Source organism: Lepisosteus platostomus, chromosome 2 (genome assembly GCF_059453375.1).
Source record: "Lepisosteus platostomus isolate fLepPlt1 chromosome 2, fLepPlt1.hap1, whole genome shotgun sequence".
In the NCBI taxonomy this organism is placed as follows: Eukaryota; Metazoa; Chordata; class Actinopteri; order Semionotiformes; family Lepisosteidae; genus Lepisosteus; species Lepisosteus platostomus.
Window position 1 is genome coordinate 48,472,436 of NC_142612.1, and position 12,560 is coordinate 48,484,995.

General features: G+C 36.9%; 1 protein-coding gene across 7 annotated transcripts in view; it reads right to left on the reverse strand.

Annotated features, from left to right (window-relative positions):
- LOC148676410 (neural cell adhesion molecule 2-like) overlaps positions 1-12,560 on the reverse strand; it is a 923,711-nt gene that overhangs the window by 189,308 nt on the left and 721,843 nt on the right. For all 7 annotated transcript variants that reach the window (XM_088607785.1, XM_088607777.1, XM_088607759.1 and 4 more), the window contains one exon: positions 6,457-6,607. In XM_088607785.1, coding sequence (XP_088463911.1) covers positions 6,457-6,607 — 151 coding nt within the window. The remainder of the gene's footprint in view (positions 1-6,456; positions 6,608-12,560) is intronic.

Below are 12,560 nucleotides of genomic sequence, written 5' to 3' on the forward strand. Positions count from 1 at the left end.
AGTCTTCTTTAGGTGTGAGGGTAGGAGTGGATCGCAGAAGGCATAATCAGCAAATTAGGAAAACAAAGAACAGGACAGGTGAGATGTTTATCCAGAGAGCGAGTGATCAGAAAAAGAAACAGCTGTTACGCCCAGGTTTTACGCTCTCTCTCTGCTGAATGAATAAAAGCATTTTATTAAAAACGCGTTTGTGTTTGTCTGGGTATTTACTTTGTAATTTGTGGTTTACATCTACTGTATTGCTTTGAGATGCCACTTTTAAAGGTGATATGTAAAATAAAGTTTTTTATTATTGTTATAGAGAAACATGATCAGATTTTCCCTGGTTCAGGAAAAAAGACGATTAAAATCTGTAATCTTTCCACTTGTATGTCATTGGAAAATACAAGAAGTTTCTGCTTTGTGTAAGGATGGTATCAAAAAGTAATCTAAGTGGTGAGAAATCTGTGCTCCTCAAAGCGCTTTACAGGATTAAAACAATAACAACAATAGTTAACAACAATGGCTGCATCTGTATATGTAATTGGCATTAAAACAAATTGTTTTCCTTGCGATTTTGTATTTCATTAAATGGGTGATTTATGAACTCAACCTGTAGCCCTTAGAATCTCTCCCAGTGACAGCGACAAGAGCACAGAGGAGCTTTTCAGAGCTCCAGTTGATTAAAACATACTTGAGGTTGAAAATATAGACAAATTAATTCATAGAACATTTTTTCTAAAACATTCCACTCAGCCTTGCTTATCTCCCCTCACTTTCTATTGAGTGAATTTGTTGTTTTTTTTTAAATTTCTTAATTTCATATTTATTTCTGCAGGTCATTTTTAATAAGGTTTCAATGCAGTAATTTGTAAGTTATGAATTGCTAAAATGTGGAAGTAACAGAAATCCTAATTATCATTATTTTATTGTTATAATTCTGCTCCTTTTATTACTTTCAATTTTAAAATACTTAATCTTTGTGAAATGTATGCCCTGAGTTTTTGTTATAATTTATTTACTATGTGTTTTTCAAAGCTGGTTAATAAAAGTTGTATAATTAAAAAATAATAATTAATACTATTAAGTACTATACTATAAGTACTTATATAATTAATCAATTTTGTTGTCTAAGGTTTAAAATAAAGTCGTGTTGGGAGCTGATAATAGCAGTGTACAGTATATGCAAATTGTGATCTGGAAGGGACCCTTTCAGGTCTTGCCTAGGGCTCCCAAAAAGCTAGGGCTGGCCCTGACCACACCAATACTACTGTAGGTTGAATCCCTCTCTTAACAAAGCCAGTAATAAAATTAGACTGTAAATGCACAATATGAATTGGCACTTTCACATACCCCATTTCTATGCCATGCAATAACACACTGACGTCACAATAAGTCTGTTTTGAAAGGTTTAAAAGAGCTTGGGGAAGGTGACTCTCTGATATCCTCAGGAAAACTAAGACACTAAAGAAACCTGCTACAATAAAATATCTGTCTCGTGACATTGCTCCAAATTCGGTTGCACAGTAAAACCCTCTAACCTGAATGCCATGATGGACACACCACCAATTACCCCTATACAGCACCCATATACACCCAGATATAATAAACATACTAAGACAAACTGTATAATAATACAAAGTGTATTTGCAAGAATAGCAATTGCCCAATAACACCCTTTCCCCCCAAAATAATGGGGCCAACTTCATGTAGCTAATTCCCACCTGGGTACAATTTGATCTTGTCTTGTGAAAACATAAATCCAGACTTTTTTCAACATATTTTCTAAAATAATTTGGCTGTGTAATCTGACTGTGTTAAATAGCACCCCAGTGCTCACTGAATCTTCACATCTTCAGTATAATCAAAACATAAAACGTGATCTTATATACAGCTGTGAAATACAGTAAGGTTAATAACTTTTTTTTAAGATCTCAGATTAGATTAGAATTTTGTATCTGTTAATACAGTGGCAAATATAACTGGGATTTTCTCACAAAAGAATAAGCAAAATGTATTCACATTTCTGATAATTCTACATATCAAACCATGCCAAATATTAATATTAACAATAAAGTAATAACATGAATGAACCTCCAAACCAACAATCTCCAGTGTGCTCAGAGTGAGCAAGGGAATTTAAAGATGCCCTTAAACAGAAATCCCAACTGAATTTTTCTGATGTAGCAATGGAGGGAACACTTCACTATTCAATATGCATTCGATACACATTCCCAATAGTCACTGATGCAGCTTTAGCGAAGGGACACCAATCCCCATTAACCCTGTACTTCCTGGCAGCGTCTATGTATCCTGGTTATTAATATAATACATATATAATATAATGAAAATCTTAAAAAAATAAAATCATTCTCATAATTAAATTAATATTTATACTACATTGGCATTTTTATTAATTTTATATATCACAGTATGTAAAATATTCATTTTACAATCACAATCTCTTAAGACCCTAGCTGTACTGGGGGCCAATCAGATTTTAAACTGAGGAAGGTAGACAATAACTTCAGCCCCAACCCCCATGCCCCGGACTGGCTTTACGAAGTTGATGGGGGGTGCCAATAAGCACAACTTCAGTCTTGTCACAGTTAAGATGAAAGAAGTTTTGAGTCATCCAAATTTTTATGTCAGAGACGCAATTAGATAGAATAGAGACAGCCACATCAGTTTCAGGTTTGGTATTGATGTATATCTGAGTATCACCAGGGTAAAAATGAAAGCTGAGGCCATGTGATCTTAAAAGCTGACCAAGTGGGAACATGTAAATGCTGAAGAACAAGGGGCCCAGTATTGAGCCCTGAGGAACACCAGACTTAACAAGACCAATTTCAGACCTATACCCATTAAGAGAGACAAAGTGACAGCGATCAGTGAGGTAAGATTTGAACCATTTGAGAGCAGTGTCAGAAACTCCACACACAGTCTCAAGACAAGAAGGTAAGATGTTATGGGCAACAGTATCAAAAGCAGCACTGAGATCAAGAAGGATGAGTATAGAAAGAGAACCAGAATCAGAAGCTATTAGAAGATTGTTGGTGACTTTGACCAGGGCAGTTTTTGTGCTGTGAAGTTGACGGAAGCCAGATTGGAGGGGTTTGAAAAGTTTGTTTGTCATGAGGTGGTTATGTAACTGAAGTGTGAACACGTTCTAGAATTTTAGCAAGAAAGGATAAGTTGGAGATGTTGGGCAAAAATTGTTAAGATTGTCGAGAGCCATGTTAGGCTTTTTTGGCATGGGGGTAATGGCAGCAGTTTTGAGGACTGTTGGTACAATGCCAGTGCTCATGGATTCATGTATAATATTGAGGACAATGGGACAGAGAGAAGAGAAACAGGACTGAAATAAAGTTTGGAATGGGATCTAAAAATAGATGTGGTGGGTTTCAGGCATGTACTGTAACTAGTTTATTGAGGGATGCTGAGTCAAGAAGAGAGAAGCTGGAGAGACGGGAACCAGAGAAGTTGGATGAGGAGGAAGGAGGTATGGAAATGATATGGGTAGTGGAGAGAATGTGATGTTGTCAATCTTAGAACTAAATAAAGCTAAGAATGTGTTGCAAAGTTGCAAAGACCAGCAGGACAGAGAAGTTCAAGTAAGAATTCTGTAAATCCAATACAAAATCCTGAAAATCTCAATGAAGCTACAACAGAAGTTTTCAAAGCACAGAACTGGGAGAAAAAGGATCTGAAGACTTAAACTCCTTACTTTGAAGAACTAAAAGTGGGTCTGTAAATGAACATGGAGAAAACTGTTATGACACAGCTTGTTCTTTTCTGACAGCAGCATCTCACAGGCAGACAAGGAATCTAACTGAAGGAGCTTCATGTTTTCCAGAGGCTGGCAGAGTTTACCAAGGAAAAATAAAAATGGCTGACAGGGGAAATACAGACAGGGTCAGGAGACAGGGATGGATACAGACAGGCTACAGGGAAAGTGAAGACAGACAGGGAAACAGGACTGGATCAGGTAAGGAAAAACGCCAGGAAGGTGGTCAGCTAGATGGTATTCAGGCATTAAATAGGGGATCTGGACTAAAAGATTGGGGGCTGGAGTTAATGGAGTTAAAAGCCTTGAGCAAGAAAAGATAAACAATTATACAGTGTATTATTCTATTAATGTCATAAAAGGAACACTAAAAACCTAGAAAAACAACCTTGGAGCATGCATTGGGAAGAGCTAAAACTGTGTCATTCTTCAAAATGCTTTTGAAAAATCTAATCTGACTGTAAAGATTAAATTACCTTCCACTAATAAATGTTGTCTGCATTACACAAATCTAAAATCTGAACTTAAAACACACACAAAAATGGAATTTACAGACAGCCATTAAAAATGGACTAAAATGGTAAAAAGAATGGTAAGAAGTCAAATAAATGCTGAACTGGATCACAATAAATCCCTTGTAAAAAGGGATGAGTTGGACAAGATTATATGCTTAATGACATAATGACATTTATGAATGACCGCTAAAGAATCTTCATCCTGCAGTGTACAAGTGGTGCTGATAAAGATGACAATGATAATGCAACATTGTATCTCTTAGTATCTGTTTATCTGCAGATAAAGTCATTCAGATTGTGCATCTAAATTTTTTGTCAAAACGTATTGTCTCGATAAGGCTGAAAAACTAAAGAATCTTCACTGGCCTGAGAAAATTGATGGGTGGCACTTTTGGTGAGTTAGATGTTAGTAAAAACATTAGCTAAAATAAATTTTAGTAGCTGAGAATAAATATAATATTCTGAACACCATTAATGATTAATTTGTGAATATAAATAAAATATGTATATACTCTAGCTTGCAGTGGTATCTTAAAATCAAAAAAAGGCACACAACAGTTTTCTACTTTCTTCATAAACATTTCCTGCATCGAATTTTTGAGCTATTCATCTAAAGTGGTTATTTTCAAAGATTTTACATTATCCCTAAATGAATCTTTAGACCAACAATCTCCAGAGTGTAAGGGGATTTAAAGATACCCTTAAAGAGAAATCGTAATTGAGGTTTTTACTTGTTCGCTTTTAAACGGTAATCCACTATGTAGATGTTTAGAACTAAATTTTTGTCTTCTTAGTGTTTGATATAATCATAGTTTTTTATAATAATTTGGCTTCACCAAAGTTGTGCTTTCTCATGTAGCCTGTTAGCAATTGTTTATGCTCACTAATGACACTATGCAGGGCTAATATTCTAATATATATATATAATATATCCTAATATTCAAAAACCAATGGGCAGGTGAAAGTCAAAACTGGGCTGGGACAATTAAATCAAGATAACAAATCCAAATCGCAAAGGCAGAAACGTGGTCAGAAACTAGTTAGAGTCCACAAAGAAATGAAGAGATCAAACTGTTAGAAGAAGGGTATGCGCACTAGGGAGCTCCAAAGGGAATCCGAATTAGTGAGCAACGGTAAGGAAAAAGAGGAGGGTTAAAGTAGTAACAGGAGCGAAAGGTAATAGGAAGATTAGTTGCGGTATGAGCGTCTGTTTAAGTGGGTGTACATGGGAATGTGAAGGTGTTTGTCAGGTGTTTGTGGAATGCGTGGCAGTGTGAGTGCGTGTGGAATACGTAATAGTCCCCCCCCCCCCCAAAGGAGGACACCCTTATAGGAGGATCTGGACGGGTACTAGGAAGTCATTGATAAGACTTCAGTCCAGTATGTTGCCCTCCGGAACCCAGGACTGTTCTTCTGGACCAGAACCTCTGTGCCAACAGGCATCCAAGGTGTTGTTGACCTTGAAAGTAGTTGATCCACAAGCAAGTCGGGTAGAAGGTGGATGAGGTTCTGGTTTAGAAAGAGAGGTTCTGTTTTAAGTTTTCAAAAGGGAAACATGGAAAGTAGGATGAATCTTAAGGGAGGGGGGAAGTGTGAGATGGTAGGAGACAGGCTTGACTGGGATAAGAATTGGGAAGGGCCCTATGAAACAAGCACCCAGCTTGTGGGACGGTTGTCGGAGGGGAATGTTCTTGGTGGATAACCAAACAAATTGTCCTCATCTTCACCTGGGGAATGGTTGTCGGCATTTACAACTGCTAGGCCAGCTAGAATGATGAATTTTAATAAAAATATGTTTTAGTTTAACATCTGACAAGTCCCTAATACTCTCACAGGCACTGATTAGTTGAAGAACTCCACTGGGTGTAAAATCCACTGGGTGTTTCCTGGTGGAATGTATGTCACTAGTCTCTATGCTACTCTTTGCTTTGTATTTGGTGACATTCTGCAGTTCTCACCCGCATTTGTTTTTCCAAATGACTTAACCTGCAGGGAAAACAATGTTTACTACTTTTCTCATGCTCTATCGATTTTAAGATAAAAAATCAACTATTACTAATTTTAGCTTAAATGCTGTATGATAAGAACTGGTTCCATAGTAATACTATCATTAGCAGCACACTTAGCTAGTTATATTAAAGCCGCATTCCCAGTAAAGAAAGAATTTGTTCTTACACTCAATCTCCAGGTACATGCTCTTCTGGTGTCCTCCAATCCTACTCAGTGCCTCACAGTCAAAGCGCCCCCAGTCTGACAGCTTCACTACAGAAATGGTAAGAGTGGACTTGCCCTTGCGCCCATGTGCCTCAATCCGTCCATCCGGGCTCTATAAACACAAAATCAAAGAATAATATATTTCCATCTCAAATATTGCTTACTGATGTGTAAGCATTGGCAGTGCAGTTCTTTGCACAAAAATAATAATCTTTAAAATCCAGTTGTCCCTTAGGTGACTGGGAAAACAAACGCTCATTTTGATGTAAGAACTGAGCTGTTTTACTCACCTGGTTCAAAACATCCTACTGAAGACTGTCCACTCTGAGTAAATGTAGAACATTGAACAAATTAAAGTACAGGATACATATGACAGTCTTAGATATCTTCAACACAATCAGGAGTTACTATAAATGTATAAGCACCTATAATTTACTAAAACCACCACTACATATGTAGTATTGGAGTAAATCTGTGCTTTCTACAATCAGAATGTTTGTTATTACCAAAGCATAGTTTGAAGATTTCTTAACCTAAGTTAAGAAGAAATCTACACGAATAGAAGATTGCCAAATATTTTAAAAATATATACTGCACTAAACATATGGGGAACTAAAATCTATAAAGCATTATATACTACAAAACGGTCTTCTTCTTCTAAGTAGAAGTAGTAGTAGTAGTAGTAGTAGTAGTAGTAATTAATTATGCATCAAACAGGTAGGCACAAAAGGAACATCATTAAATTCTAACTATAATATAATGAAATTGTATTCACTCCTAAGGCTGGTCAAATGCATTCAAATCAAAATATATTTCCCAATTTCACACATTCTCCTTCAGTTCCATTACTTAATGCTGTTTTTTATGAATGACAGATGGCTCCTAATGACAAATTAAATTTTGTTTTGGGGCTCCTTTAAAGTGGAACCATTTAATAAAACTTCAACTCATTCCAGGCCTACTGTTACTGCCAGACTTTGATGCCTATGTTTTAAAATCCTCATTTATAAAACATGTAACAGAGCAGGGATCATGACTAGAATGAGGAATATTCCAAAAACCATTAAAGCTGTGAAGGTACATCCTGTGAGAAACATTCTTTTGAAAAGACAAAATCATTTTTTTTAACATTTGCATGTTTTGATATTACTTAAAAGTAATTTTACCAAAGGAAAAATATCAAAATAATCCTTTATACCAAGGGTCGTCTTAATTCTCCAGAACTGACAACATTTATATGTTTATTAATTAATAATACGTGTGATCTTCCATCAATGTAAACCCTAACAAAGGTGAACAGCTGAAAAAATACACTTCTTGGCTTAGCTCTGAAATCATTCCAGTGACATTTACTTTGAAACCTGAATTTAACCGAATAAAATGCTAATGTATCTAAATGCTTAATTTGCTATGAAGGCAAATGGTTCAGGATTATGGTCTCTTATACATTTTGCACCAGTGTGGCATGTAGTTCTCTGTTTAGTGCTTAGGACAAGACTGCTGCAAAAGCCTGAAATCATTAGCAAAGCAGTTTCGGTTATGGTTCTCCACACTTCTATGCACTATACAGATCCAGCCATTCAAAATGCTTGAAGTACACTACGTTAAAACGCGGTAGGCATTGCACATTATACCACATTATACCGCATTTTAGTTGAATTATGATAATAGTATCCGGAAGCACCTTGTAAAACCGCCAGGTGGAGCTAATAAAGCTTAACATCTCATGTACAGCATTTGAGCTGTTGCTAGAAATCGCCCGGTTTCGAATCCTGGTCACTGCAGAGGGACAATCTTTTTCCAATTAAGAATTTAAGTTGTATATTCTTTAGACTTTTAATAATTTTAAACTGTGTATTAAAGCATGTTAATCATTAAACATTAAAAAGTCGGTATATTTTATAAAAGCAAGATTGCTCAGTTGGACAAAAGTACACAACCTTGGTAACATAGTGGGTTGTGGTTTTAACATGTTTGTTCTAACATTATTAAGCTTATATTGTGTACATCAAAAAAGTTAGAACGTTTTATCATAGTAAGAACACCACTTGCTGTAATTGTAAAAATATAAATGTTCCAGTGATTTTACTTATCACATATATGACTATGGAATCGTGTAACTAAGCAGCTAAAATATCACAGGTGGACATTTCGGAAACATTTTGTTTTTTAAAAAAAATTATTGTCCGTGTAGTGGTAATGGACAAAGCACTGCACCCAATGGTTCAAAGTGAGATCAGAGTATTACTTTCGGTTTGTTTCCTATATAGTGAATACATAAAAATAGTCCACTTTTATAGCTTGTTGTTGGCTCTGGTATGAATTTGTGTATCTGGATAAATTAAGTAATGGTATTGTGATTAAGGATTTCTTTGCAAATTCTTTAAGTTAAAAAAAGGAGGGGAGAAGGGTTATTTTTACAATTGGTACAATAAAGAAATCATGCAATACTTATATGTATTGGAAGGCGCTCTGTTTTATTAACAGACACTCTGACTCAAGCCTGTGATGTACAGTGATATACAGTAGATGTGGGTAATGTTAATCCCATTAAACAGTGTGCTTGTTGTGCACATCCTGCTAAACTAGAAATTAGACACAAGAAGAGTATTATTGGACAATGTTGTGTGGCTCTGATGGAATTTCTCTGTAAACTGAAGAGTTATAGAGGAGACACGTTGTGTATCGCCTCTTTTTACACTTGTACGAACATTCCAATGTTAATGCAACACGGACGATATTATTAATAACCTTTTAAATCTGAAGCTGTCAACTCTACTTCACACCTGCATGTCAAGATCACGGTTTCAAAATTAAAAAAAACATCAAACCTTTGATTGGATGATTGTTTCGCAAGAATGTGAAATGTGACAATTTGTTACAGTTACCATTAGGAGAAAAAAAAAGGTTATTTTTATTTATTTGTGGCTGCTGCAGTGGCTTGCAATGGCTAGATAGTTAACACCTCCCAATTGCTTTGTCAGTCTGTCCGTGGGGGGTAGAGGGGAAAGGGAGAAAGAGAACGGGGGTGCTCTCTTTGACAACTGACACCCCTCCATACGCTTAAATGAAAAATGAATAAAAACGCCAATGGAAATGTCATATTTACAATTTGTTGAAAATAAAAATTTAAAGTTCTCTAAAGCTTTCTCAGTGAAGTACAAAAATTCACTTAGGGAGCAGTATAAGTATGCTTAGGCAGCAAAAGATCAGCTGAACAGGGAAGAAAACACTTTCAGAGAAAACAATGTTTCAGGTGTGAAGAATACAGATCCCCAATTAAATTGCAGCCTAAATGTTTCCCCACACACCCTGCTCCCGCTGCGATTGAAATATACACAAAGCACTGAAAGCTTTACAATAGATGATCAGGTGCTTCGCAGATGTAGGGATAGTACATAATTCTGGCTTTATGAACTCACACCTGGGATTCGATTAATTCAAAATAAGTTTTTTTTTTAAATACTGCACCTTTGCAAATGCGCTCACACTGTAGGATATGCACTCAACGTGCCACAGGTGTCACATTTACTGTACATGTCAAACCAGTTGATTTCTGTTGCAGATTGCGATTTATTTTTTCTCCATAGCCTCTGCTTTGTCATTTATACAGTATGCCTATTCCAAAGATATTTTTGTTTACAAAGAAAGTGTACTACTGTAATAATTTGAGCTATATTAATATAATTATATTGTTTTTAATTTCTTTAGATATGGGATTCCATATTATATTCCCTATTAATCAAATTCTAAAAAGTGTGTTTTTTACTGCGATAACAAGCGCAAATATTCATAGGAAATGTTAAAACATTATAACTTTTTATGACGTATATAAATTTAATCTAGTCATGTAAAAATAAAACGTAAAAACTTTTCCAAAATAACTACGATGTGTAATCGAATGAAAGACTTTGATGCTTAAAATGTTTTGGAAGAAAGTGGAATACTGGTGTGTATTTTTTATTTAAACTACCAATACCAGGCATATACAGTTTACATAATGTTTATGTTCCTACATTAATATCGTTTATGACCTTTAGATGTGTTATGCTCCTCTTCTTTGTGGCCAGGCAATCACGTGCTACTGTACAATGCAGTGAACTGTGGATAATTTTGCATGGTACAGGGTTGTACCATGCATTTTAAATGGATGCATCTGTATGTCTACAAATATCATCACCATAACATATACCATACCACTTGCTGTAAATATATATAATAGCATTATAGAATGAACACCCTGCACCCTGAGGTATCAAAATGAATATTATTATTTTTTTGTCTAAACACAAAACTACAAGAAATGGAACTTTCTTTTTACTTCAGATTCTAAGGTTTTGTGCATATTATGTAAAGTCAAAGGCAACAGCTACGGATCACTATTTTACCATTATTAGGATTTTTCCATGTTAAGAAGCTAACATTGACCATTAACACAGGTAGAGTTATGCATGTTTATATGATAGAATAAATAGTTTATATGATAGAGATATGTGTAGCTGTATGTGTGCTCCAATGTGTTGCTGTTGAGTGTGAATTTGTACCTGTTTCCCTGAGGTCTGGCTTTCTTCTGGAAAACCATAACTCTGGTCTTGTCCAGATTGACTGTCAGCACCCAGGTCTGACAGTACTGCTCTAGCAGTGCCAGGTTCTGCTGCAGCCCCTGTTCTGTGGGTGACAGCAGGACCAGGTCATCTGCATAGAGCAGGAACTTGATTTCTCTCTCTCTCTCGGGCCCACGCTCTTGACGGGCTTGTCTTGTGTCTCTCTCTCGTCTGGGCGCAGGAGTGCTGCTGGCAGGTAGTGATGGAGAAGAAATAAAGCCCAGTTTTTAACTCCACAAGTCTGAGTTTGTGTGTTCGTCCTCAACAATCTCAAATTCATTACATTGGTGTCAGAAGCAGGAGGATGACCCCTGCACCAGCATGCGCTGGTGAGACCGAGCCGTTATAATGGGGAGGTCCCATGGCAAATGTCTGAGGCCCAGTTCCAGATGGCGGCCTAGTCAAACGGCTGGTCTCAGGTGGAGACAGCGGGCCACCTCGCCGTGGTCCTGGAAGGGAAGTGGGCCTCCTCCGGGAGAGTAGGGTAACCCTGGTGGGCTAAGTAGGCCACGTCTGCGGCAACCGGACCCAGTGGCTCTCCCACTGGGGAGCGGCGTTGGGCCAATCTCTCCCGCAGCAGTCCCGGTGCCTCCCCTCTCCCGCCTAAACGCCTCCGGAGGGCCGACGCCAACGCCGCGTAGTTGTGCTGCTGTGCCCTGGTACATCCAGCAAAGCTTGGCAGGCCATCCCTTCCAGGACCGCGGCGAGGTGACATTATTTCTAAATATCTAAGTATCACAACATGTGTACACAGTGATCCCCTTGGATTCCAGCTAGTGCATAATTACACATCGATGAAAAACCGGAAGTTTAAAAAAAGTATTATCTCCTTTATTTTATTTATTTAGATTTATTTTTCATACCATCGTTAAACAAAGCAGAAGCATATACTATTTCCCCATGGGATCAAACGTGGAAAGGTTAGAGTAATCATTTTTATTTTTTAAATACATTTTAGAAAATTGTCATTTATACAAAAAAGTTGCATTAAATACCAATCGATAGTTATATTAATAGAGAGAAGCTCTCTATTAAAGCTCAGATCAAAGATCAAACAGCAATATCTCACACACAGGGACTTGATCTGTGATGTGGTTGAGAGAATTGTGGCGTTCTAGCAGGCAAAGTTGTCTGGGACGAAAAATAAAAACTGGTTTAACAACTTTAAAGCATACTGTAGGTTTTGTTAGACCATTAGACATGCAATACACTTCCTCGTGATCATCTTAGAATATTTGATTAAGCTACAAGTTTTTTTAATTTGCTGACAGCAGGAAGATTCCCCATGCTTTTACTTAGCAGCTTATTAAAAACAGCACCAATGGTTTTTTTACAGAGAAGACTGACACAGCTTCGCGCTATGAATCTCTTTTTCTAAGAGAACATGTTTCCGTGGGGGGGAGGTGTCTTCATATCTTTTAGATACATGACCAAAATATTTACCATGGAACCTGGCAATCT